The 27,601-nt window shown below is 47.6% G+C and overlaps 1 protein-coding gene across 8 annotated transcripts in view; it reads left to right on the top strand.

Annotated features, from left to right (window-relative positions):
• CCDC57 (coiled-coil domain containing 57) overlaps positions 1-27,601 on the top strand; it is a 185,889-nt gene that overhangs the window by 12,378 nt on the left and 145,910 nt on the right. For 6 of the 8 annotated variants that reach the window (XM_077166276.1, XM_077166275.1, XM_077166274.1 and 3 more), the window contains exons 2-4: positions 10,962-11,376; positions 17,920-18,028; positions 25,487-25,588. In XM_077166276.1, coding sequence (XP_077022391.1) covers positions 10,962-11,376; positions 17,920-18,028; positions 25,487-25,588 — 626 coding nt within the window. Of the gene's footprint in view, positions 1-3,981; positions 5,058-10,961; positions 11,377-17,919; positions 18,029-25,486; positions 25,589-27,601 lie in introns of those variants that run through there. The other 2 variants (XM_077166271.1, XM_077166277.1) reach the window with 2 other exon arrangements.

The following is a 27,601-nucleotide window of genomic DNA, read 5'->3' as shown; positions in this document are numbered from 1 at the left end:
CGGTCAGGGTTTCTCTCTAGGCTGGAAGGGCACATGGTGAACACGGTGTCATCTGCTAACTTCCTCTCCAGCTCCCCGGGATGTGTTTTCCTTCTCTGTCTCCAAAATTCACTGGTCGGTAGACTATCTGCTTTGTGGTGCTGTGGCATTCTGTCATCCTCTGCTCTCTCTGAATCTCCCTTTTATAGGATTCCAGTAAAGTAATTCAGACCCACCTAGAATGGGTCCAGTTTAACAGCCACTCTTGATTGAGTTGCATCTCCAAGAAGATGATCTAATTAAAGTTTCAAACATACAGTACTGAATAGGGTTTAGAAGAAACAGCTGCCTTTACAAAATGGGATTAGGATTAAAACATGGCTTTTCTAGGGTACATACATCATTTCAAACCAGCACAATCAGATATATGATCTTGCAAAGATCTTCTCCCTTTCTGTAGCTTCTCTTTTCGCTTTCTTGATAATGACCTTTGATGGAGAAAAGTTTTTAATTTTGATGAAGTCTAATTTATCAGTTTTTTCTTCTGTTTCCTGTGCTGTCTTATCTAAGATTAATTGCCTAAAATAAGGTCCTGAAGATTAACCATCCCCATGTTTTTCTCTAAGAGTCTTATGATTTTAGCTCCTTTATTTTAGGTGATTGGTCCATTTTGAGGTTTTTTTTGTACATGATGTGAGGTAAGGATACACCCTTTGTTTTTAACCCTTTCCTTGTTAGGATGCCAGATGTTAGAAGATTCTTAGACCATGGGTGTTATTTCCATTTCTGACAATCTTTGGACCCATCATGAGAATTTATGAAAAGATGTCTTCAGAGTCTTCATTAATTGGTAGGACATTTAGAGGCCTCTTCTCAGCTCTTTCACGCTGCGTTGTGGATGTGGCATGCTGGGCCTCTGGCTGGCCCCTTTTGCCTCTGACAAGGCCGTCGCGACCTCCTGCATGTACGGCCACTGCAGACAATGGTCAGGCTTTGAGTGAGTACGTTCCGGAGTTGGCCACATTCCACTTATACCATTTGTAGTATCCTCTTAAAACCAGGGGCACACTCAAATTTTAATTGAGTATTGGCTTTAGGTTAAGGCTGTGTAAGTGTTCTTTTGTGGTTACTCTTTTAGCTGCTAATGTGCTATATCTTCCAGAAGGCAGCCTCTGCAATCGTAAATATATTTGGAGCCTGGACGTTTCTCATATGTGGGAAAGTGCAGATTTCACAAAGAGTAATCTTCCTAAACCCAAGGATTTCCAAATGCTTTTCAGACTTTATAGGTAAACTTACGACATCTCTGTTGGATAAAAAGGGTTAGAAAGCTCAGTTTTTTCTTTTTTTTTTTTTTTAACTTTTTAAATTGTTTAGTATAACATATATACAAAGCAAAGAAATAAAAAAGCAATAGTTTCAAAGCACTCTTCAACAAGTAGTTACAGGACAGCTCCCAGAGTTTGTCAAGGGCTAGCATACGATCCTCTCATATTTTTCCTCCTAGCTGCTCCAGAATATAGGAGGCTAGGGGGCTTAAATGCTTTTTTATCATCACAATCGACTTTTTTTCCTTCTTTTTTTGGTGAAAAATAACATATACAAAAAACCTATAAATTTCAAAGCATAGCACTACAATTAGTTGTAGAACAAATTTCAGAGTTTGATGTAGGTTGCACTTCTACAATTTTAGGTTTTTACTTCTAGCTGCTCTAAAATACTGGACTCTAAAAGAGATGTGAATTTATTGTTTCAGCATTCATTTTCATTTGTTAACACCTGTCTTCTCTGTATAAGTCCACCGTCACCTTTGATTTTTCCATCCCTTTTTTTAGGGGTGTTTGGACTATGGCAATTCTAAATTTTTCATATTGAAAGCGTCTGTCACTATTATGGGGTAGGGAGATGGAACTATCTGATGTTCTGGAAAGGCTGGGCTAGGTTTCAGGACTTATTTGGACCAGGGACCCATCTGGAGGTTGTAGGTTTCTGGAAAGTTATTCAAGTACCTGGAACCCTTGTAGAATCTTATATATTGCCCTGGGTGTTCTTTAGGATTGGCTGGACTGGTCCTGGTTGGGGCTTGGCAGGTGTGCTGGTTTGAAAGGAAGTATGCCCCCTAGAAAAGCCATGTTTTTTTTTTTTTTTTTAATTTTTTTATTAATCAAAAAAAAGAAAAGAAATTAACACAACATTTAGAAATCATTCCATTCTACAAATGCACTCAGTAATTCTTAGTATCATCACATAGATGTATGATCATCATTTCTTAGTACATTTGCATCGATTTAGGAAAAGAACTAGCAAAACAGCAGAAAAAGATATAGAATGTTAATATAGAGAAGAGAATTAAAATAATAATACTAATAATATATATATATATATATAAAGGAAAAAGAAAAAAACAAAAACAAAAGATACAAACACACACACAAACAAACAAAAAACCATATTTCAGGTGCAGCTTCATTCAGTGTTCCAACATAGTTACATTACACTTAGGTATTATTGTGCTGTCCATTTTTGAGTTTTTGTATCTAGTCCTGTTGCACAGTCTGTATCCCTTCAGATCCAATTACCCATTATCTTACCCTGTTTCTAACTCCTGCTGGTCTCTGTTACCAATGATATATTCCAAGCTGATTCTTGAATGTCAGTTCACATCAGTGGGACCATACAGTATTTGTCCTTTAGTTTTTGGCTAGACTCACTCAGCATAATGTTCTCTAGGTCCATCCATGTTATTACATGCTTCATAAGTTTAGTCTGTCTTAAAGCTGCATAATATTCCATCGTAGGTATACGCCACAGTTTGTTTAGCCACTCGTCTGTTGATGAACATTTTGGCTGTTTCCATCTCTTTGCAATTGTAGATAATGCTGCTATAAACACTGGTGTGCAAATGTCCGTCTGTGTCTTTGCCCTTAAGTCCCTTGAGTAGATACCTAGCAGTGGTATTGCTGGGTCGTAATCCATTCTGCCATTCTATGTCTTTTGATTGGGAAATTCAGTCCATTAACTTCTGGTGTTATTACTGTTTGGATAATATTTTCCTCTACCATTTTGGCTTTTGTATTATGAATATCATATCTGATTTTCCTTCTTTCTACACTTTACTCCATACCTCTCTCTTCTGTCTTTTCGTATCTGACTCTAGTGCTCCCTTTAGTATTTCTTGCAGAGCTGGTCTCTTGGTCACAAATTCTCTCAGTGACTTTTTGTCTATAAATGTTTTAATTTCTCCTTCATTTTTGAAGGACAATTTTGCTGGATATAGGAGTCTTGGTTGGCAGTTTTTCTCTTTTAGTAATTTAAATATATCATCCCACTGTCTTCTAGCTTCCATGGTTTCTGCTGAGAAATCTACACATAGTCTTATTGGGTTTCCCTTGTATGTGACAGATTGTTTTTCTCTTGCTGCTTTCAAGATCCTCTCTTTCTCTTTGACCTCTGACATTCTAACTAGTAAGTGTCTTGGAGAATGCCTATTTCGGTCTATTCTCTTTGGGGTGCGCTGCACTTCTTGGATCTGCAAATTTAGGTCTTTCATAAGAGTTGGGAAATTTTCAGTGATAATTTCTTCCATTAGTTTTTCTCCTCCTTTTCCCTTCTCTTCTCCTTCTGGGACACCCACAACACGTATATTTGTGCGCTTCATATTGTCATTCAGTTCCCTGATCCCCTGCTCAAGTTTTTCCATTCTTTTCCCTATAGTTTCTGTTTCTTTTTGGAATTCAGATGTTCCATCCTCCAGTTCACTAATTGTAGCTTCTGTCTCTTTAGATCTACCATTGTAGGTATCCATTGTTTTTTCCATTTTTTCTTCTTTGTCCTTCACTTCCATAAGTTCTGTGATTTGTTTTTTCAGATTTTCTATTTCTTCTTTTTGTTCAGCCCATGTCTTCTTCATGTCCTCCCTCAATTTATTGATTTGGTTTTTGAAGAGTTTTTCCATTTCTGTTCGTATATTCAGCATTAGTTGTCTCAGCTCCTGTATCTCATTTGAACTATTGGTTTGTTCCTTTGACTGGGCCATATCTTCAATTTTCCGAGCGTCATCCATTATTTTCTGCTGGTGTCTGGGCATTTGATCAGATTTCCCTGGGTGTGGGACCCAGCTGGTTGAAAGCTTTTTCTGTGAAATCTCTGGGCTCTGTTTTTCTTTTCCTGCCCAGTAGGTGGCGCTCGTGGCGCTCGTCTGTCTGCACGGCAGTCGGCCCGGGAAACCGCGCGTGGAGGCGGGGGTCGCTGGCCGCCGCGGCTTGGAAGAGTGCCGGTCCTAATTGCCCAGCTGGCCTGAAACGCCAAGCGTGACGGGAGGGCCCCGCTATCCAATGTTCCCAGTCAGACCGGGGAGCCACGTGCGTGGAGGGGACCCCAGTCGCCAGCCGCCCCGGCCGGGAAAACGCGCGCCCCTCGGGTATCTCACCGCAGCAGATTCTCCCTGCCCGTTCAGCTGTTCCAGAATGGGGTACGCTGTCTTTTTGGTCTCTGTCGTGACTCCGGGAGCTGTTTCGTATTGTTTCTGTTTCTTTAGTTGCTTTTCCGGAGGAGGAACTAAGACCCGCGCGTCTTACTAAGCCGCCATCTTCTCCGGAAGTCCCGAAAAGCCATGTTTTAATCAAAATATCATTTCATAAAGGTAGAATAATCTCTATTCAATACTGTATGTTTGAAACTGTAATCAGATCATCTCCCTGGATGATGTGATTTAGTCAAGAGTGGTTGTTAAATTGGATTAGGTGATGACATGTCTCCACCCATTTGGGTGGATCTTGATTGGTTTATTGGAGTCGTATAAAAGAGGAAATATTTTGGAGAAGGAGAGACTCAGAGAGAGCAGAGAATGCTGCAGCACCACGAAGCAGCGAGTCCACCAGCCAGTGACCTTTGGAGATGAAGAAGGAAGATGCCTCCCGGGGAGCTTCATGAAATAGGAAGCCAGGAGAGAAAGCTAGCAGATGACGCCATATTCTTCATGTGCCCTTCCAGCTGAGAGAGAAGCCCTGTCTGTGCTTGCCATGTGCCTTCTCACTTGGGAGAGAAACCCTGAACTTCACTGGCCTTCTTGAACCAAGGTATCTCTCCCTGGGTGCCTTTGATTGGACATTTCTATAGACTTGTTTTAATTGGGACATTTTCTCAGCCTTAGAACTGTAAACTAGCAACTCATTAAATTCCCCTCATTAAAAGCCATTCCGTTTCTGGTACATTGCATTCCGGCAGCTAGCAAACTAGAACAGCAGGGTATGATAGTTAGCAAGGTCTACCTGAACCTTGAGTAAGAGCAACCTCCAGAGTAGCCTCTCGACTCTATTTGAACTTGCTCTGCACTGATACTTTATTAGTTATACTTCTTTTCCCCCTTTTGGTTAGGATGGAATTGTTTATCCCACAGTGCCAGGACTGGATTCATCCCTGGGAGTCATCTCTCATGTTGCCAGGGAAACTTTCACCCCTGGATGTCATGTCCCATGTAGGAGGGAGGGTGATGATTTCACTTGCAGAGTTGGGCTTAGAGAGACTGAGACCACATCTGAGCACAACAGAGGTCCTCCAGAAGTAACTCTTAGGCATGCCTATAGGTAGTCTAAGCTTCTCTGCTACCTACATAAGCTTCACAAAAGTAAGCCTCATGATTGAGGGCTTGGCCTATTGATTTGGGTGTCCCTAAAGTTTGATGCAGTATCGGAATTCCCTGATGGTAAAGTTTAATAGTTCCATATTCTTTCTCCCTCAGGGGACTTTGCCAATACTTTTGATTATCTGCTTAATATACTCTAGGATATATCCAGGCATTACAATATTCTATACAGGATTAAAGGACCTCTTTCTTATTCTGGGCTCCCTGTATTTCAGTTGTTCAAATGAAAGCTCAGTTTCTAACAGTGAGAAAATGCACAGTGGCAGAGGGGCCTCCTGCCATGTCCTGACTCTGCATGTGCTGTAGGTCTTCCACGCCCTGCCCTCCTGGAGGACCGTGACCGGGCTCCGGTGAGCCAGCAAGGCCCAGGGTCCTTCCTCTCCCCTGACCCTCCCTCCAGCCACTTCCTCAGAAGCTCCGTGCTGGGGTCATGTGCTGACAGGCATTTACTGTGTGTGCTGTATAAAGCCGGTTCACCCCAGCCTCGTGGCCTTTGGGGCCTTTGGATGGGATTTATGGGACAACAGAGCAGGCTGTTTTGGCTGGGGTGGGGCAGAGGAACAGTGAGCACCACCCCCAAATCCTTGGGGCCTTAGGGGATTTGCCTTCGGAAAGGGGCGCAGCTGAGTCTGCTTTCTCTCCCTGATAGACTGAATGAGCCATTTGCTACGCTTTTATCCTTTAATCCATTAGCCCCTCTGTGCTGAGTGGGCCCTGGAAGGCGTCCCTCTGTGGGTAGGGGAGGAGGGTAGGCCGCCTAGTGGCTTTCCCGGAGGGGCTTTCCTGCTGAACCCTGAAGACCTCATGCCGAGATGGCTCTCCGGGAGGGGCTGAAAGGCTGCTCCGGAGGAGGTCAGCCATGTGCCCAGGCACCTGCTGACCTAGGGTCAGTGCCAGAGTTTGAACTTAGACAGATCTTAAGCTGAACAATATCACATGATCAAATTTCCACATTAGGAAAGCGACTTGGTGGGTGGCTGCGTGACCAGCTAATTGGTGAGGGTAAGCCTGGTGGCAGGACACTTGGCACGGAGCAGGGCCCAACAGGTGAGTACCATGACCTTCAAGACCTCAGTGGGGGCATTTCTGGAGAGCCATGGTGGCGCTTGCCCTGCCCCTGGCCAGGAGCCATGGAGGTCACAGTAACATCAGTGTCCTGGAGCCGTAGGCCCCAGTTCGTTCCCTGGGAGTCTGCGCAGCTTTGTGTGGCCCGCGTTGATGTGATGTTTCTGTTGACAAAGCCATGCTGGGCAGCAGGACTTGCTGACCCAGACACCCACTCCTGACAGCCGGCCTTGCTGTCTGGGAAGTGTCGGCGAGCCCTGATGGGAGAGGCCAGCTACACGTGACCTGTTTCCCTCCAGCTTTGCTGCCACCCTGGTTCTTCCATGTCCAAATGCCAGGGCCACGTGTGGAGGACGTCTTGGCCCCTACTGCCTGTGCCCTCAGCCACTCCTAGCCACCCCTAGCCACTCTGTCCTGAGGCCCTGTTCTGGCACCTTTCTAGCACTTAGTGTTGTGGCCAGTTTTCTGGTCTGCCCGTGGGTCTCCTTCCCATCTCAGCCACGAGGATGGCAGCCTGTCAGTACAGGGACCTTGCTCGTCTGCCGGCTGCTGTGTCCTTGGTGGCTGTAACTGTACCTGGGATATGGTGGGTACTGGGTAAATGGAAAAATAAGTGAATTTAAGAAAGTTTACCGTGTTATGCAAGATCTGTGTTGCCTTAGGATTGTTTCTTCTGAGCATCTCAACTGAGTTACATAGCATTTTAAAAATGAAACACTCATCTGTTTTGTGCCTTCTGTGTCCCAGGTTTTGGGTCCACAGGAGCTCAAGGGGCCTCAGGACCTGCCTGGGGGCTCCATCTCTGATCACACTCCTCAATTGCCAACTGGGGAGACACTTGGAGTCCAATTTATTTGGTGTCAGTCATTCATTTTAACTTAGGTCAGAACTTTTAAAGCTAAATGCCTCTTATAATTTTAATTTTTTTTTTGTGCTTCACTCTGCGTGCATTAAAATATTTAAAGATAAATTGTGTAGGTGCTGGGTGACCGAAGGAGAGGATGGTAGCTGTGTGTGGAATGTGCGAGTCTCTTGGGGATGGACTGTCACAGTGAGGGCAGAGTCCCCAGGGCATAGACAGGAGTGGCTGGTGGCCGTGGCACATCAGGGACTGAGAGGTCTGAGGCCAGATGGGGTCTCTGTGGGTGTTTTGTGCCCTGTGGTGCCAAGGAGTGAGTGGAATGCCCAGTGGTCAGGAGCAGTGGGGAGTGCGCTCTAGGGGTGGGGATGTCTGAAGGAGGAAGGAGGAGAAATGATTTGGGACAGGCCATGTGAGCAAGGCTGCCCCCCACCCCCATTCCTGAGGCAGAGGCCGCCCCCGCGGGACCTGCCTCCTTTCATAGCGCACTGCCCTGGGAGGGGAGGTGCATGAAGTGGGGAGGAGGCAGCACAGCAGACGTGCTGGGTCTGCCCTCAGCCCCTCCAACGGTCCTCCAGGCCCTGCAGGGGTGGGCCCACTTCCTTTGTGTCCCAAGGCCGGTTAGCCAAGCACTGCTGCCCCTAGTCGAACCCACTCACCTGTCCTGACCTTGCTCACCAGTCCCAACTCTACTCAGCTGTCCTGACATCACTCACCTTTCCTGATCCATCTCACCTGTCCTGACCCACTGGGCCAACCCTCTCATGCATCCCTCCTGGGTTGGGCATCAGACCCTGGCTCCAGACCGCTGCACTGCCGCCTCCTCCACCTGCCCTGCCGTCTGCAGCAGGCCCTCTCCTCTCCCCACCCTTGCTCTGGGCATCACCCTGAGGGGCTTGTGGCTCCCACATGTGTTGTGCCACCCGGGAAGAGGTGGGCCTATCGGCTCTGCCTGTACCCACATCACAAGCACCTGTGCAGGCAGGCAGGACCACATAGGTGTCCACTTGAGGGCTGCCCAGATTGAGCTGGATCCTTGGACCTCTGGCTCAGACCATAGGAAGTAGCTGTGAGAAGCTTCTCACAGGTGTGCTGCGTAGGTGCTGACAGAACACTCATCACTGGGCTCTGCAGATGTGGCCCCCGTCCCCACAGGTCTGCAGCCCCTAGTGCTGAGTGGGTGGTCGTGGCTGAGAGTGACATCGGCTGCCTTTTAGGAAAGAGCCTACCAGCCCTGCCTGCCCCGCTCGAGGCCTGATGGCAAGAGCTGCACGTGCAGTTCTTCCAGTCAAGTGCCCAAGCTGAGGAAATTCCCGCTTCCTTTGAGGGAGGGACGTGCCTTAGGCAGAGGCAGATCTTATGGCTGGTTACATTTTCCTTTGTGCTTTGCCCTTCACGGGGGGTCTTTCTTAGTCAAAGGTACTACTTATTAACTCCATGGGGCCCTGTCCCTGTCCTCACCTTCCCCAACCCTATTCTGCTGTGCCACGTTCCTGTCTTATGCGCTGTGTTCTGAGCTCTCCCGGCTGCATAGGGATCGCTGCTGCTGCACCCCAGAACCCCAGCACCCCAGGGTCCCCGCACCCAAAACCCTGGCACCCAGTACTCCAACCCCCAGCACTCCAGCACCCTAGCAACCTAGCATCCCAGCACCCAGTGTCCTAGTACCCACTGTCCCAACACCCAGTATCTCAGTTCTCCAGTATCCCTACACCCTGGGACCCCCACACCCCAGCATCCAACACCCCAACACCCCTGCACTCCAGGACTCCAAAACCCAGCACCCCAAGACCCCTACACCTCAGCATCCGGCACCTGTTTCCCCTGTAAGATGCATCCTTAGTTTTTCTTTAGTCCTGATGAAATACTTTGGGATCCTACAAACAATGGCTCACACCATTTTGACAGTTTCTCTTAATTTTTCTAATTCTTTTGCCAAAATATTATAGAAATAGTTTTGACTATGTAGCTCATTTGTTGTTGGTTTTGTTATTAGTAATTTCAGGAGTGAAATGAATTTCGTGTCTTTGAAAAGAAGTTTGTACAGTGATTTAAAAAGTGGCTGCTGACTTAGGAGTTGTAAAGTTAATGTAGAGAAAACCCACTGCAGGTTTTCGTGTTGCTCCTCTGGATTTAGGTGTCTGTGGGCCTGTGCTGCCCTGGCTGATGTGTGCTGGTGGTCCTTGATGTGTGGGTGCTGCTGGGGAGCCTGATGCAGTGCCTGTGCTAGGGCCTTCGGAGTGTGTGTTCACGTCTCTGTTATCCCGTTGGCTCTTGAGGGCCCCCTGGGCACTGTGCTGCATTTCCCCAGAATGTTCTCCATCATGTGTGTTTAACATGCCCCGGACCCAGACAGTGCTGTCTTCTTCTCAGAGAAGACCCTCTGACAGTGATTCCAGCTGGGCACAATCACCCCTGCCAGGTGCCCTCCCCCCACCTCCAGGGCCTGTGGGCGTGGGGGGCTGGAGGGGCACCTCTGTCCTTTTCTAGGTGGCACAGGCACAGTGGGGAGGCCCCGGGGAGCAGTTCTGTGTGTCGGAGGCCTCCTCTGGTGGGTGGTTTGGACAGGGAGGCCCCGGGAAGCGGTTCTGTGTGTCGGAGGCCTCCTCTGGTGGACGGTTTGGACAGGGCTGACAGGGGCATTGACTCAGCCTTCAGGACCATAGCGGGGCCCTGGGGCCCCTGGTGGCCACTTTGCTTGGAGACAGGAGTGAGAGATGAGGCACCTGGCAACACCTTGACAGGGTGGTTTCACGCTCCTGACTCTAGTGATCGAACAGTGGGTCCTGAATTGGGTGTCTTCGTGTTTTTTAATTCCATTTTCTAGCATTTAGTTTTTATTGTGTTTTACAAAAGTATATGTCTGCAATAGCTTGGAAATAGAAAGCAAACAAATGTCCCTACTCCCCTGAGTGGAGGGCCTCTCAGGACGTAGGGTCTGCTCCAGGGTACAGCACGGGGTGGGAAGGGCATTAGTTTTGTAGGGTCTGCTGGGACCCCAGTGCCAGCCACCACCCAGCAGCCTCAGCAGAGTGGGGGCAGCGCTCCGTGGAGCACTTCTGAAGGGCTTAGCTCTTCGGGCCAAGCAAGTGGTGTTTTGTTTCTTCCCTTCCTCAGCGTCTTCTCTTCTCCTGTGCATTCTGCATCTGGCCTTTCTGCCTCTGCTGGGTGCTGCTCTGTACATATGCGGGGAAAGGGGCCAGGAGCCTTTCTGGTCTGTCCCGGAACTGCTGTCCACTGGCTGGGGCTTACTGCTCCAGATCCCAATTATGACCAGACTGCTGTCCTGATGGTTCGATGCATCTACCGTTTCCATGACATCTACCACCGCAGATTCGGGGTCTGCAGGGGGCTCCATGGAAGGAAGGTCAGTGTTCTAACTGGAACCCTGTACCTGCCTTCTCTTTGCTGTAGCTGCTCCAATGCTGCTGCCGCCGTCAGAGCAAGCCCTGACTGAGCTGCTGGCCTGCAAGGAGGAGGAGTGGAGGGCGCTGCAGGCGCACCGCTCCCAGCTGCAGGAGGCTGCGCTGCAGGACGCACAGGGCCAGCTGGAGGAGGCGCGGCGCAAGCTCCTGCGGCTGCAGGAGGACTTCCTCTACAACTTGCAGGTGCTGGAGGAGCGGGACCGTGAGCTGGAGCGCTACGATGCCACCTTCGCCCGGGCCCAGAGGCTGGATGAGGCCCGGCAGGCGGAGGTGAGCGAGCTCAAGGTCCAGGCAGCCAAGCTGAAGCAGGCACTGGCCGTCGAGGCCGGGCGGGTGGAGGAGCTGCATCAGCAGCAGCAGCTCATGTTGCAGGAGCATCGCCTGCAGCTGGAGCGTGTGCACAGGTGAGGGTGCCCCAGCATGGTCGCAGGCTGGGTGGTAACTCAGGTACCACAGGCCCGAGCAAGTGTTTGTTGAATACAGGTAGACAAGCCATGCCACTGGGTGGCTTTTTCTGGGTTCCAGTATGACTCTGAAACTACTGGAGATTGCTTTAAATATTTGAAATTTTTTTCATTAATTGCCGGTATATAGTATTTTGATAAAACATATTTGAGCCTACTTAATGACTTGAAACATAATAATTTCAAAACTGAATGAGTTGATTTTAGGCAAATCAACTCAAGCCCCTTGAGTGCTTATCTGCATGCCCACTGCCCATTAGATGGCCTATGAGGTCCTATGGGTCCGAGGCCTGGAGCACCTTCCCTGGTACTTGAGGCTGGGCTGGTGGGGTCCTTATAGGACAGTTGGATGATGGGAGCTACCAGGGGAAGTCCAACGTTTCCTCTTTTCTGACTTCAGAAGTAGTGTATGTTCACTGTGTCACAGATTGATACTTAGAGTGGATCTTTCTGGTAGCTTTTTTTTTTCTGTATGTGATGTGTCTACATGAAAGTAAGAGCATGCTGCAAAATTTTTCATGAATAAAATCCTGAATATTTTTTCATATTGTTGTATATTCTAATGTACGGAGCATATTTAAGCAATTTTTAAAAACTTTTTCTTATTGCATAATATAACATATATACGAAGCAAAGAAAGAGGAAAGCAATAGTTTTCAAAGCACAACAACTAGTTACAGGACAGATCCCAGAGTGTGTCTTGGGCTACCATACCGCCCTCTCAGATTTTTCCTTCTAGCTGCTCCAGAATATAGGAGGCTAGAAGGAATAAATATGTTTTTATCATCACAATAGACTTCTTTTGTGTGTGAAAAATAATATATACACAAAAAAGCAATAAATTTCAAAGCGCAGCAGAAGAATTAGTTGTTGAACATATTTCAGAGTTTGGTATGTGTATTAGTTAGGGTTCTCTAGAGAAACAGAGTCAACAGGGAACACTCACAAATATAAAATTTATAAAAGTGTCTCACGTGACTGTGGGAACGCAGAGTCCAAAATCCACAGGGCAGGCTGTGAAGCCGACAATTCCAATTGAGGGTCTCTGGATGAATTCCACAGGAGAGGCTCGCCAGCTGAAGCAGGAAGAGAGCCTGTGTCTTCTGAATCCTCCTTAAAAGGCTTGCAATGATTAGATTAAGCATCACTCATTGCAGAAGACATTCTTAATTTGGCTGATTACGAATGGAATCAACTGTGGATGCAGCTGACATGATCATGATTTAATTCTATGAAATGTTCTCATTGCAATAGGCACGCCAGCCAGACAAACAGGTACCACTGCTTGGCCACGTTGACACATGAACCTGACCATGACAGTATGGGTTACAATTCTTTAATTTTAGGTTTTTACTTCTGGCTGCTCTAAGATACTGGAGACTAAACGAAATATCAATTTAATGATTCAGCAATCATATTTGTTTGTTAAACCCTACCTTCTCTGTATAACTCCACCATCACCTTTGATCTTTCTGTCCCACTCTTTAGAGGTATTTTGGCTGTGGCCATTCTTACTTTTTCTTTTCTATTTTTTACATGGGCAGGCACCAGGAATTGAACCCGGGTCCTCGGGCATGGCAGGCAAGCATTCTTACCTGCTGAGCCACCGTGGCCCACCCTAACTTTTTCATTTTGAAAGGGTCTTTCAGTAATGTGGGATAAGGAAATGGAACTAGCTGATGTTCTGGAGAGGCTGGGCCCTCTAGGTTTCAGAACTAATCTGGTCCAGGGACCCATCTGGAGGTTGTAGTTTTCTAGGAAGTTACTCTAGTGCATGGAACCTTTGGAGAATCTTATATAACGCCCTAGGGGATTGGCTGGAATGCTTTTGGTTGGGGTTTGTCAAGTTATGATAGGTAGCAAGTTCTAACTGAAGCTTGTGAAAGAGTGACCTCCAGAGTAGCCTCTCAATTCTATTTGAACTCTCTCAGCCACTGATACCTTATTAGTTACATTTCTTCCCCCCTTTTAGTCAGGATGGAATTGTTGGTCCCATAGTGCCAGGGCCAGGCTCATCCCTGGGAGTCATCTCCTACTCTGCCAGGGAGACTTTCACTCCGGTTGTCATGTCCAATGTAGGGGGGAGAGCAATGACTTCACTTAAGCAATTTTTTTTCACTTAAGCAATTTTTAATATCACAAATGTAATATATTATTAGGGTAGAAAATCAGATGTATAGAAAACGGCAAGATGGAAAGTAGAAGCCATGGGGAGGGCCTGTGTACGCTTCCCAGGAGTCGCCATTCCTTATCTTGTTTCATGGAGCAGGAGTAAACTCACTCCACTCTGCTTTGCCATCTTTTCGGAAGTCCCCAAGCTCCGCTTCTAATTCTAGTTCTCTTGCCGTTTCCACCACAGCTGACTTACTTCCTCCACTGAAACCTTGAACCCCTCAAAGTCATCCTCAAGGGTTGGAATCAACTTCTTCTAAACTCCCATGAGTGTTCATATTTTGGCCCTCTCCCATGAATCAGTAATGTTCTTAATGGCATCTAGAATGGGGAATCCTTTTCAGAAGGTTTTCAATTGACTTTGCCCATTTCCATCAGAGAAATCACTATCTATGACAGCTATAGCCTTAAGAAATGTATTTCTTAAAGAATTAGACTTGGAAGTTGAAATGACTCCTTGGTCCATGGGCTGCAGAATGAATTTTTTTTTTATCAGGCATGAAAACAACATGAATTTCATTGTACATCTCCATCAGAGTTTTTGGATGACCAGATGCATTGTCAGTGAGCAGTCGTATGTTAAAAGGAATCTTTTTTTGAGCCAGTGGATTTGAACAGTAGTTTAAAGTATTCAGTAAAACAATGTTGTAAACAGGTGTGCTGACGTCCAGGCTTTGTTGTTCCATTTACAGAGCATAGGCAGAGTATAGTTAGCATAATTCTTTAGGGCTCTGGGGTTTTCGAATCATTGGTAAGGACTGGCTTCAATTTAAAGTCACTGGCTGCATTAGCCCCTAACGAGATAGAGTCAGCCTTTCCTTTGAAGCTTTCGGGCCAGACATTGAGCTCTCTCTAGCTATGGAAGTCCTAAATTGCATCTTCCAATATAAGACTGTTTTGTCAACATTGAACATCCTTCCTTTTGTGTAGATCTTTTATCTAAGTTAGATCTTCTGAATAACCTGCTACATCTCTTACAGCATCGTTTATTGATTCAACTTGCGCTTTTGTTATGGAGATGGCTTCTTTCCTTAAACCTCCTAAACTAGCCTTCACTAGTTTCAAACTTCTGCAACTTCCTCACCTCTCAGCCTTCATAGGTTGGGCCTTTCTGGGTTAGGCTTTGGTTTAAGGGAATGTTGTGGCTGGTTTCTTCTCTCCAGACCACTTAAGCAATTTTTAATTGCTCCAGACCACTAAAATTTTACCCATGCCAGCAATAGGGCTGTTTTGCTTTCTGATCATTTGTGTGCTACTGGAGTAGCACAATTTTCATCAAGGACTTTTCCTTTACAATCAGAACTTGGCTAACTGTTTGACACAAGAGGTCTTGCTTTTGGCTTGTCTCAGCTGTCCTCACTGAGCTTAATCATGTCTAAGTTTTGATTTAAAGTGAGAGACGTATGACTCTTGCTGAGAGCCTGTCATAGCATTATTAACTGGCCTAATTTCAGTATTGTTGCGTCTCAGGGACTAGGGAGGCCCAAGGAGAAGGAGAGAGATGAGGAAAGGGCTGGTGGGTGGAGCTGTCAGAACATGCAGAGCATTTATTGATTAATTTCGTCACCTGATATGGGCGTAGTTCATAGTGCCCCAAACAATTACAATAGTAACATCGAAGATCACAGATCACCATAGCAGATATAATAATATTGAAAAAGTTTTAAAAAAATTTGCAAAAATTACCAAAACGTGACACAGAGACATGAAGTGAGCACATGCTGTTGGGAAAACGATCACTGCCCATAGGCTTGGTTGACACGTTGTTCCACAAACATCAGTTTGTAAGAATTGCAACATCAATACAGTAAAGCAAAGTGCAATGAAACGAAGTATCCCTGTATTTTGTGAAGTGTCTCCTCAAAACTTCTGCCTTGGGCAGGCCTCGGTGGCTCAGCAGGTAAGAGTGCTTGCCTGCCATGCCTGAGGACCTGGGTTTGATTCCCGGTGCCTGCCCATATAAAAAAAAGAGGAAAAAAAAAACTTCTGCCTGTTCTTTTTTTTTTGCCAAACTTGGGGACTTTTCAGCCATCATTTCTTCAAATACTTTTTCTGTGCCACACTCTATCCTTTCTTGCCAGGACTCCGATGACATGAATGTTAGATGTTTTGTTATTGTCCCACAGGACTCCGTTCTTTTTTTCTTTCTAGTCCATATTCTCTGTTGTTCAGACTGGGTGATTTCTGTTGTTCTCTCTTTACATTTACCAATTATTTCCTTTGAGCCCATCTGGTGAGTTTTTAATTTTAGTTGTTGTATTTTTTAGTTTGCAAATTTTTATTGGTTCTTTGTTATATTTTCTTTTTCTTTGCTGAGATTTTCTAGTTTTCCAAGGGCACTAAATTGCTTATTGAAGCACTGTTATAATGGTTGCTTTAAAATTCTTGCCAGATAATTCCAACATCTGATTCATCTAGTTTTGGCATCTGTTGATTGTCTTGTCTCATTCAAGTTGAGGTTTCTTTGTTCTTTGTATGATGAATCATTTTCATTTTTAAATATTTTTATTGAGACATCTTCACACACATGGTATACAATCAGTGGCTCACAATGTCATCACATAGTTGTGTATTCATCACCATGGTGATCATTTTAGAGCATTTCCCTCACTCCAGAAAAAGAAATTAAAAAAACCCTCATATATACCATACACTTTACCCCTCCTTTTCATTGAACACTAGTATTGCAATCTACCCAATTTATTTTACCGTTTGTCCCCCCTATTATTTATTTATTTATCCATTTTTTTTTTATTCATCTGTCCTTACCCTGGATAAAAGGAGCATCAGACACATGGTTTTCACAATCACACAGTCACATTGTAAACGTTATATCTTGATACAATCACCTTCAAGAGTCAACACTAATGGAACATAGCTCATCAGTTTCAGGTACTTCCCTCCAGCCACTCTAATACACCATAAACTAAAAAGGAATAGCTATATAATGCATAAGAATAACCTCCAGGATAACCTTACAGCTCTGTTTGAAATCTCTCAGCCACTGAAACTGTATTTTTTCTTTTATCTCTCTACCCCTTTTGTTCAAGAAAGCTTTCTCAATCCCATGATGCCAGGTCCCAGCTCATCCTGGGAGTTCTGTCCCACTTAGCCAGGAAGATTTACAGCCCTGGGAGTTGTGTCCCACATTGGGTGGGGTGAGGCGGACAGTGAGTTCACTTGCTGAGTTGACTTGGAGAGAGAGGGTACAACTAAGCTATAAAAGAGGTTGTCTGGGGTGACTCTTAGGCATAATTATAAGTAAGCTTAGCTTCTCCTTTGCAGGAATAAGTTTCATAGGTGCGACTCCAAAATTAAGGGCTCAGCCTATGGAATTGGATGTCCCCACTGCTTGTGAGAATATCAGGAATTCCCTAAATGGGGAAGTTGATTATTTCCTCCTTTTTCCCAGTCCCCCATGGGGACTTTGCAAATAGTTTTTATTCCTTGCCCAAATTACTCTGGAATATATTGGAGCATCACATTAACCTATGCAAACCAACAAGCTCCCTCACCCTATTCAAGATTCCATGAACTTATGTATTTAACTAAACTGACTATACAAGTTAAATCAGGTAATGTGCTACTCAAAAAACAAATTTTGCACCGAATAAACATTTCTCCCTTTGGTCGCACAGAAGTTGAAGTTTTAAAATATGGACCATATCATCCTTTACCTAGTCTTCTGATTTACCTTAGTCCTATCCAGATCAGCTTCATTCATAGCTCTACTCGAAGTCTGATCACTAATTTTTTGTCATGGGCAGCCACTGGGAATCGATTCATGGGTCTCCTGCATGGCAGACGAGAATTCTGCCACTGAGCCACCATCGCACCACCCCCTTTTTCAACTTTTTAATAGTTCCTTATGGGGTAACGCTGACTTTCATAGCTTCAGAGCTCTTACTCTTAGTCTCAGATGTCACATAAATACTTAAAGTTTCTGGGAAAGACCACATTATATACAAACAACTCAGTATCTCAGATTTTAGAAATAATAGTTACACCTTCTGAATATATGTGACTGCTATTAAAAGCTTACAATCTAGGAACCTTTACAACAGGCCCCAACCTGATAACCCATGCTCTCAACTGCAATTCTCTGAGTTTGTACATTATAGTTAGTCCATATGAATCAGGCATGTTAATATTTGTGTTTTTGTTTCTGCATTTCATTCCCACTCCCTACTGGGTTCCCACACCACCCCGCAAAGTGGAGCCCTGGCCCACATGAGGGAAGCCCACCGTGCAGGTGTGTGTTTGCGGGAGGCTCAGTGTGGCCCTTCTTAATGCCGTGCTTTGCTACCACAGCGACAAGAATGGGGAACTCGACTGCCTTCGGGAGCAGTATGAAAACCTGAAATGGAAGCTGGAGAGAAAACTCCAGGAACTAGATGGAGAGCTTGCTCTGCAGAGACAGGTACAGTGACCGGAAATGTAGCCCCTTCTCTGCTGGCCGGATGTGAGTCTCAGCAACAGCTGCTTACGCCTTCCATAGAATCAGGCCTGTGATCCTGGCAATTGCTGCAGCCCCTCCTCTGCACTCCTGTCTGAGTGGCACTGAGCGAGCTGTCTCCTTGGGCATGTGTCTGTGTCTGTCGATGAGTGACTTTGTCGTTTGGAAACTCTTGGTGGTGTGCCTCTGTGGGCAGCCCTGTTCGTGGGGCTGGAGTACAGCCGTTCTCAGGAAGAAAATATTCCTGTATCCATAGATTGTTTGTACCAGGGAAATGGGGTCATACCGGGTCGGGTGCCTAGGATGCTGGGAGGAATCAGTGCGGGTCTTGGGAAGAGTGCTAGTTGGACCAGCAGGATGACGCCTCTGAGCCTGTGTCTCCACCGTGCTTCTTTCACCTCGGCACGGAAGCAGGAGATGCCTGCAGAAGGGACACAGAAATAGCCACAGAGAGGATTGGGAGACACCCGCGGAGGCGACGTGGAGAGCTGCAGAGGGGCCACAGAGGGCTGCAGGGTGCTCCCAGTGTTAAGAGACACGAGGTTATATCTGACCAGTTGCCGAAGGCTAGCATCCAGGGCATGCTGCCCCGTTTGTCTGACTCAGGAGGCTCCATGTTCATTTTCCATGAAGCTGCTGTTGTTCAGAATGTCCTGAGATCTCTGGAAGTTACCTCAGCTCTTTGGGACAAAGGCACTTTGTCCATCGTGGGGGGGTTTGTACCGCAGCACTGGGAGCAGCCTGTTCCAGATATGCAGTGGAGGGAAGTTGACCTTAACCTCTTGTAGTCATGAGACTCCAAAGTCGCTGCGACAAAGTTGCTTCAGAAGGGCTCCAGGCAGCACTGGCTCTGTCCTGAGTCAGCAAACCTGAAGGGTGGCCAGCTGAGTGACGGTGTCAGCCCTGTCCTGGCTGCATCCTCTGGTGGCTGCCTAGCCGTCTGGGCCCACATCTGCCACTCAGACCCAGCCCTGAGAGGGCAGCCACTTGGGCGGCAGCAGGGTGGACCCTCCCACAGGCTCGGGAATGAAGGGAGAAAGGAGCCCGGCTTCATATTCTTATCCAGGACTGCTGCAGGGACAAGGGTGGTTGCGGCTCATGGAGTTCCAGACCACTGAGTGGGCTCCAGCTCTCAGGGGTAGCTCTCAGGGGTGGCTCTTGGGGTTCAGCTCTCTGGGACTGACTCTTGGGGTTCAGCTCTCAGGGACTGACTTTTGGGAGCAGCTTTTGGGGTCCAGTTCTTGGTCGTGTCTCTTGGATCCAGCTCTCAAGAATGGCTCTCAGGAGGCAGCTCTTAGAGATCCAGCTCTTGGGGGGCTGACTTTTAGGGCAGTTCTTGGGGGCCAGGTCTCAGGGTGCATGGGTGCCACTGTTGGGATTCTGTGCTGTCGGCATCCTGCTGTCTTACTCTCTTGCCTGGGCTGTACATGCTCATTGGGTTTTGCTTTTTGACTTCCTAGTCCTGTCTTTGGGGTCAAAGAGCTTTGTGTCTGTCGTTGACTCATCAGAAACAGGGTGGATTCAATGGGGATATGGGTTTTCTTTTAAGAAATGAAATGCAAGGTGATGGTACCTGAATAACTGTTCAGCTTTTATTACATATGCAGGTTGGAGACTGGATTTTAAATAAATTGACTTACTTGTTGATCAGCATCCACAGGGTCAGAACCACTGATTTAGTCATTCGTTTGACAGGTACTTACCAGGAGCCATATGCAGGTGCCCTCCTGGGCCCAGGGCTGCCGCAGTGGACCTGTGGACAGTCCTGGCTGGGTGACACTGTGAAGGAGTTTGCACTCCAGGGGGTACAATGAACAACCCGAGTGAGTGCAGACAGTATGTGGCCCCCAGAGGGTGCTGTGGACAGGGCAACGCGGGATTGGGGTGGGGACAGGAGAGCCAGGTAGGGGCCAGGCCAGGCAGAGCCCTTGAGAGGGTGGTGTTCCCAGAGGTTTGAGGGGGTAAGGTCTGGTGGGGGTGGGGAGGGTACCAAGGCCTGAGGCAGTGCTTGTGGAGCCCCTGGGAGGCCAGGGGACAAAGTGGGGGCGAGCGGGTGCCCAGGGTAACACAGGGGGGCCTGGGGAACAGGATGGATGCCCTGCATGAGGTCTGGAGCTGTGCTCTGAGTGAGATGAGCACTGGGGGGTTTGAGCAAAGGAGGGTCAGGAGCCAACTTAGGTTTTAGAAAGACTGTCTGCTCTTGGGGCAATGGACAGATTGTTGGCCAGGGTGGCAGGAGACCAGGAGGCTTCCAAGTCGTGGTGAGCGGCCACGGGGGCTAGGGCCGGGTGTGGGACTCGGTGGTGAGAAATGGTGGGCTCTGGACTTACCGTGAAGGTGGAGCTGCCGGCCCTTCTGGAGGGTTGGGCAGGGGTGAGGGAAAGGTGGGCATCGAGGGCGCCCTGGGAAGGACGATGGGGCGCTTGCTAAGACATAAGACAGGCACAGTGTAGGAAGGTTTAGGGGTATCAAGAGGGGGCTTGGGCAGGCGAGGTTTCAAACTTCTGCTGGCCACTCCAGCAGATGGGTTGAGTTGGAGCTGGTTTACACAGCTCGGCCCAGAGCTGGCCTGCAGCTGGAGAGTGACTTAGTCTGCTGGGGTGCGTAGGCAGCTGGCCAGTGCTGAGCCCTGGGTGTGCAGGAGGGGAGTGGAGGGCAGTGGCCAGCAGGACCGCCGGGCCTATGGGTCACAGGAGTCACGGGATGCAGTGGACCCAGGAGGCAACGAAATTGCCATGGGATCCTGAGTACAAGGCAGGGTTTGGATTTGGACGTTGTGTGCAGCAGTTGACTTCCTCCTGGGATTAGACTTTTCATTCCTATGGTGTGGTCCTCGCTTTTTTCCCGACCCCGTGGTCCCCTGCAGGCGTGGGCCCTGCAGAAGCTGCCCTGTCTGAGGGGCTGGGTTCAGGGGTGCCACCGTCCATGGCTTCCTGCAGGCCACGTGAATGCTGCTGGGCTTTATATTCTGACTCCATGAGATGCTCCGGTGCACCCTAAGGCTTTGCCTTGCCCTTTACAGAATAAAATGAATGTGTTGTTTTAAATGGTACTTCCTGTGCAGGTTCTTCATGCCCTGCGGGGGCTCCCTGCTTTTTCTTCAGCCACAGCAATGTGGCTGACATTGCCCTGGCGGGGCGGCAGCCAGAGACGCAGACCTGCTCTTGACTGGCGGGTCTGGGCTCAGCGACTCCTTCAGGCCGGCTTTAGTCACTGATGGGGCTTCCATCACTTCCTCGATGTTTCCTCAGGAATCTCGAGCCCTGCTCGCTCTGCATGCTTTCTCGTGCTTCGTGCCTGGGGTCTGTGCCTGTCTCTGACCATGTCTTCACCAGCTCCTCCCGCCAGGATGGGACACCTCATGCTGAGCTCCACCTCATGGGGATGTTAGGGGGTACGGGGTGGGAAGGAGAAGGGGCATGGGGGAACAGAGGGTGGAGGGAAGGGGAAGAGGTGTAGGGGGTGGGGGAAAGGCATGGGAGGGGGCGGGAGGAGGGGAGGAGGCATGGGGTCTGTGGGGGGTGAGGGAAAGGGGAAGGGGCGTCAGGGCTGTGGACAGTGGGGAGTGGGGGATGGGGGATGGATCGTTGTGGGGAAGAGGGAAGGGGAAGGTGTGTCAGAGGACAGGGTGTCAGCTTTCAGTCTCATTGAGCCACAGCTGCTGATTGAAGTCCGGGTGAGATTTGGGAACACGAGGTCAGCATCGGCCTAACTCTAGTGATATGTGTTTTAAACTTGCCTCACCCCTTCTCTGGGGTCCCTGTGCTTCCTTTCTTACACGCAGTAGAAAGAGGTGGAACATCCAGGCTCCCCTCCAGGGTGGCAGCTCTCTTCTCCCTCCACGAGCCCTTTGGAAACCTGACAGAAAGGGACCAAGAGGTGACAGCCACCACGGAGAGGTGCACAGCCGCCACGGAGAGGTGCACAGCAGAAAACCACGGCAGTGGAAGGGCCACCTGGTCCCACAGGGTGGCTGGGGAGGGGCGGCTTGAAGGAGTCAGAGGGCCTGAGTAGTGGGGAAGCAAGGTGCTGGGGTCTACCCTGCATCTCTCCCCTTTCTGACATTTAGGGAGCCCCCTGGAGCAGCCATTCCTGTCCTCCCATGTGCAGAGCTCCTAAACAGCTTTTTTTTTTTTTAATGTTTTTTATTGTAAAATATATATACAAAGTAAAGAAAGAAAAAACACTGATTTTGAAAAGCACACTTCAACAAGTAGTTACAGACCAGATCTTAGAGTTTGTCATGGGTCACCATTCCACCATCTCAGATTTTTCCTTCCAGCTGCTTCAAGACACTGGAGGGTAGAAGGAATGTTAGCAGCCGTACTATTCTCTCTGTTAAATTTCCCCCCTCCTCTGATCCTTCTTCCAGTCTATAGAGATTTTGGGGCAATGCCTGTTCTGAGTTTTTCATGTTGAGAAGGGGTGTCCACACTTAGGGATATGTAATTAATTGATAATCTTGGAGAAGCTTGTCCCTCTGGGTCTCAGGATTTACCTGCTCTAGGAACCCTCTGGGAATTATAGATTCTAGGAAAGCAAACTTAGTCCAGGAAACCTCTATAGAGTCTCAGTTCAAACCCTAGGTGTTCTTAAGAGTCAAAAGGAGTGATGTTGGTTGGGATTTAAGCCTTGGCAATCAGCACTGTCTAACTGAAGCTTACATAAAAGTATCCTCCAGGATAGCCTCTCGACTCCATTTGCTCTCTCTTGACCACTGATGCCTTATTTTATTACCCTGTTCTCCCCACCCCTTTGTCCAGAACCAAACGACTTTTTAAGTTCAACTCTATGGAAGTGCTATTGACATGCATTTTAAGTGTACAATTCAACAACATTTGACAAATGTATTCGTTCATGTAGCAATCAAGATATAGAACTTTTCTGTCACCTCAGAATTTCTGTGTTGCTCCTTCGTAATCAATACCCACTTATCCCAGCTGACCCCTGATATGCTTTCTGCCACTTAAGCTGAAATTTGTCTTTTCTAGAGTGTCATATTCTCTCTTTTGTCTGTCTTCTTTTTTTAATTTTTTAAAATTTATTAATTAAAAAAAATTAAGAACAAACAAAAACATTAACATATAATTCCATTCTACATATATATTCAGTAATTCTCAATATCATCACATAGTTACATATTCATCATTTCTTAGAACATTTGCATCAATCCAGAAAAAGAAATAAAAAGACAACAGAAAAAGAAATAAAACAATAATAGAAAAAAAAGATTATACATACCATACCCCTCACCCCTCACCCCCATGTATCACTAGCATTTCAAACTAAATTTATTTTAACATTTGTTCCCCCTATTATTTATTTTTATTCCATATGTTCTACTCGCTTCTTAATAGGGTAGATAAAAGAAGCATCAGACACAAGGTTTTCACAATCACACAGTCACATTGTGAAAGCTTTTTCATTATTCAGTCATCCTCAAGAAACATGGCTACTGGAACACAGCTCTACATTTTCAGGCAGTTCCCTCCAGCCTCTCCATTACAACTTGAATAACAAGATGATGTCTACTTAATGCATAAGAATAACCTCCAGGACAGCCTCTCAACTCTGTTTGGAATCTCTCAGCCATTGACACTTTGTCTCATTTCACTCTTCCCCCTTTTGGGTGAGAAGGTTTTCTCAATCCCTTGATGCTGTCTCAGCTCATTCTAGGATTTCTGTCCCACGTTGCCTGTCTGGCTTCTTTTACTCAGCGTATTGTTTCTGAGACTTACCCATGTTGCTATATCATCAGCGTTCATGCTTTTTTGATGCTGGGTGGTATTTCATTGCATGGTTAGAGCACAGTGTATTCACCCATTGCCCTGTTGATGAACATTTTGGACATTTGGGTTGTTTCTGGTTTGGGGCTATTCTGAATAAAGCTGCCATGTACAACCTTAGCACGTCTTTGAGTGAACACATGCTTCCATTTCGCCTAGGTGAATTAACTTAGTGGGACAATTTCTGGGTTTGGTATACTGGGTATATGTGTAACTTTTTGAAAAGTTGCTACACTTTTTCATGGCAGCTGCACCATTTCATCTTCCCATCAGCAGTGTGTGAGCATTGTAGTTCTTCCACAGACTTACCAGCATTGCCCTGGTCAGTCCTTTAAGTTTTGGCTGTCCTGGTGGGTGTGGTGGGGGCCCCTTGTGTTTTAGCTTGCTTTCCTCCTGGCCATGACGCTGAGCGTCATTTCGTGTGCTTGTTGACCATACATGTCTCTTCTTGCGTGAAGAGTAAGTTAATCTTTTTTAACGCTTTTTAAAAATTGCATTATTTGTTTTCATATTGATTGTTAGGGTTCTTTATATATTTCAGAAATAAGTCCTTTGTCATGTAAATTTATTACAACTTTATCCCATCTTGTGACTTGCCGCTTCCTTTTCTTAACAGTATCTTCAAATCACAGGTTTTCTAAACTTTGATGACATCCCAGTCAGCTTTTCATTACCTCGTTCCTGACTATGACCATGCAAGCGAGGAAGGATTATGAGATATTTAAAAAATGCGGCAGTCTGGACAGGAAACCAAAGGGAGTAGAAAAGAGGGCCTGGGTAGATACCCTTCCCCTACCCCCCCACCTTTGTGTGATCAGGATGCTCAGTTGTATCAGTGTGAGGTTGCACGGTGGGCAGAGGTGTTTCCACCCAGACTGCATGTGCCATCTGGGCACTCATGCCCATTGGCACTGACGATTCCAGGCCCCATCCTGCCCTGCTCCTACAGGGCAGGGGGCTGTAACCCAGGACTGCCTGACAGGTGCCCATTCTGTCAGCTCCTCATCTGTTCCTGCTGCCCACCTGTTCACTTGCCCTTCCTGCCCTCTCCTCCCACCCGTGTGCAAGTAGCACCCCTCTATGTGCTCTCAGTCCGGTGGGCCCCTGGCCTGTTGCCTCCTGACTCTGGACTGCAGTCATTCCTAGTCTGTGCTGGGGCTACCCTGTCCTCTCACCACAAACCATCTGTCTTGATTTCCTGGGCTGCACAAGCAAAATGCAGTGGGTCAGCTTAAGCATTGGAAATTTATTTGCTTACGGTTTTGAGGCTAAAAGAAAGTCCAGATCAAGATGTCATCAAGATGATACTTTCCTCCTGAAAACTGGTGTTCTCACGCTGGCTGTTGGCCATTGTTGGTCCTGGGCTTCTCTGTTACACGTGGCCCCTCCTGGCCTCTCCCTTCTCTCCTGGGTTCGTTGCCTTCAGCTTCTTCTTTCCTGTCTTTCTCTCTCCATGTCTGAATTTCATTCTCTTATGAGAGGATTAAGACCTGTCCTGATTGGGCTGGACTACACCTGAACTGAAGTCACCTCATCAAAAGGTCATACCTGCACTGAGTTCACACCACAGGAATGTTAAATTTAAGAACATGTTTTTCTGGGGTATATTCCTTCACTTGCTTCCACTTTGTTACAGGAGCTCCTTCAGGAGTTTGAGTCTACAATGCAGAAGAGAGAGCATGAATTCCGCCTGCAGGCAGACCACCAGAGCAGCCTGGTCCTGGCGCACGAGCTCAAGGTACCTGGGACTGGCCTGGCCTGGGTGGTTTCCTTACCAACAGGAGGGTCCCTTCTCTAGGGTATGAAGCCCCTCCTGCATGGAGCTGGGGATATGTGGCAAGATGCACGAGAGGCATCCACCAGGTGCCTGCCACAATCTGCATTCAGCATCAATGACAAGTAGCCTGCTGGCCAGGGGGGCTTGTGCGATGGTCCCTGGACATTAGACATGGACCCCAAAGAGGTGCCCTCATGGATACTTGGCCACATGTGCTCGCCCTTTGTTTTAAATGCTGTGGTGAAACAGGCCTGTGAGGGGGCGCCATTGGTCTCCTTCCCGCAATGGGGGCCTTCAGTGCCTACTGAGACCCAGTTGGTATGAGGTGGAGCTGGCTGAGCCCAGGTCTGTCCCCACAGACGCTGCTGGCAGGGTGGCTTCAAAGTGGGGAGCAATCGCCTGTGCTGGGCTTGGGCTGGGGCGAGCCTCCGGCACTAGTTGCCATGACTGGTTACACCCATCTAGCTGCCCAGCCCATGCTGAGGGTCAAACATGCACTGCTCCCTTCCTGGTGGTTAATGAACCCTCCCCCTGGTTTCCCAAACTCCTCCAGTGTATCAGTCCAGGGGATAAGACTTGGACGGCCAGAGGCCCAAGGATGCTGCAGACAGCTGGCTCATGTCCAGAGTAGCTGGCGTCCCTGCCAGGCATCTCCCATCTCACTCCTGGCACAGAGCCTCATCCTCTTAGGGTTGCCAGCTTGAGTCCTGCTCCCACCCCTGGAGTCTGGGAGCCTCGTGTTTTGATAGCCCATGGCTTTCCCGACTACTGGTGCCACCGACTCCTGGAGGCAGTGCTAGGCCTGGCCAGGCCAGACAAAAGTCCTGTAACCTCTAGCCCTCAGCAGCCGTCATACTGGAGGTTGAATCCTTTCCCCAACAAAAGGCATGTTTGGGTTCCAACCTCTGGTTCTATGTGTGGCAACCGTTTGGGAATAGGACCTTAAAAGTTCCACCAAACTGACAGAGTGGGCCTTAATCCACCCTTGTAAGAAAGGGAAATCCATTGCAGAAAGAGGAAACTATGGGGAGCAGCCAGAAGTCAATAGAACCCTGAGGAGAAAGCAGAAGACGCCACCATGTGCATTGCTAAGTGACAGGAAAGCCAAGGAACCTCAAGATTGCTAGACAGCCCAAAGATACCAAACCTGGGAGGAAGCCAGCCTTCCAGCCTCTGAAACCATGAACCAGTAAATTCCCATTATTTAAGCCAGTCATTGTATGGTATTTGTTTTAGGAGCTGGGAGACTAAAGCATCTTGAAAGACCACTTTTGGGAACTGTTGAGCATCCAGGGTGGAGAGTGCAGGTGGGAGGTATAGGTCTGCTGCTGGCACCCTTGGTACTCCTGTGAGAGGGAGAGCTTGCAGGGGATGGGCTGGGGGATGCCCAAGGTACAGGCCCTGCTTTCACCTGCCCCATGGGATCCCCCTCCATCTACTGGATGGGTTGAATAAAACCCCCAACTCTTGCCCACCATGGGCATCATGGCACATGCTATGTGAATGGAGGTGAGGGCTGGCTCCTAAACGATGCTTGCTTTGTGCCTGGCTTTGTCCTGGGCATCTATCCAGTCGGGGTACAGCCATCACCATCACCACCAGAGATGACGTAGACACTCAGTGGTGGTGGCGTGGTCTGAGTCAGTCCCCCACAATGCGTGTTCTTCTTAAAACTCCACTCTAGGCCATTTCACATCTGGCCCGAATTAAGTGTGACATCTTCACAAATGATTTTTGAGACTTAGATGGTGATTGAAATTATGAATGTCTAAAAGTATTGGCCATTTGGCCATCACTGCTGGCAGTTCATACAGAAACACTGCAGCAAATACAATGCAGTGGTTTGGCTTATATAATGGGGTTTATTAGCTCACAGTTTTGAGGTTAGTAAAAGCCCAAATCAAGGCATCATCAAGGTGGTGCTTTCTTCAAGACTGGTGTTGTGGGGCCGGCTACCTGCAATCCTTGGTCCTG

This window comes from Tamandua tetradactyla, chromosome 6 (assembly GCF_023851605.1).
Source record: "Tamandua tetradactyla isolate mTamTet1 chromosome 6, mTamTet1.pri, whole genome shotgun sequence".
NCBI classification, from domain to species: Eukaryota; Metazoa; Chordata; class Mammalia; order Pilosa; family Myrmecophagidae; genus Tamandua; species Tamandua tetradactyla.
This window is presented reverse-complemented; position numbering and strand designations above follow the sequence as displayed.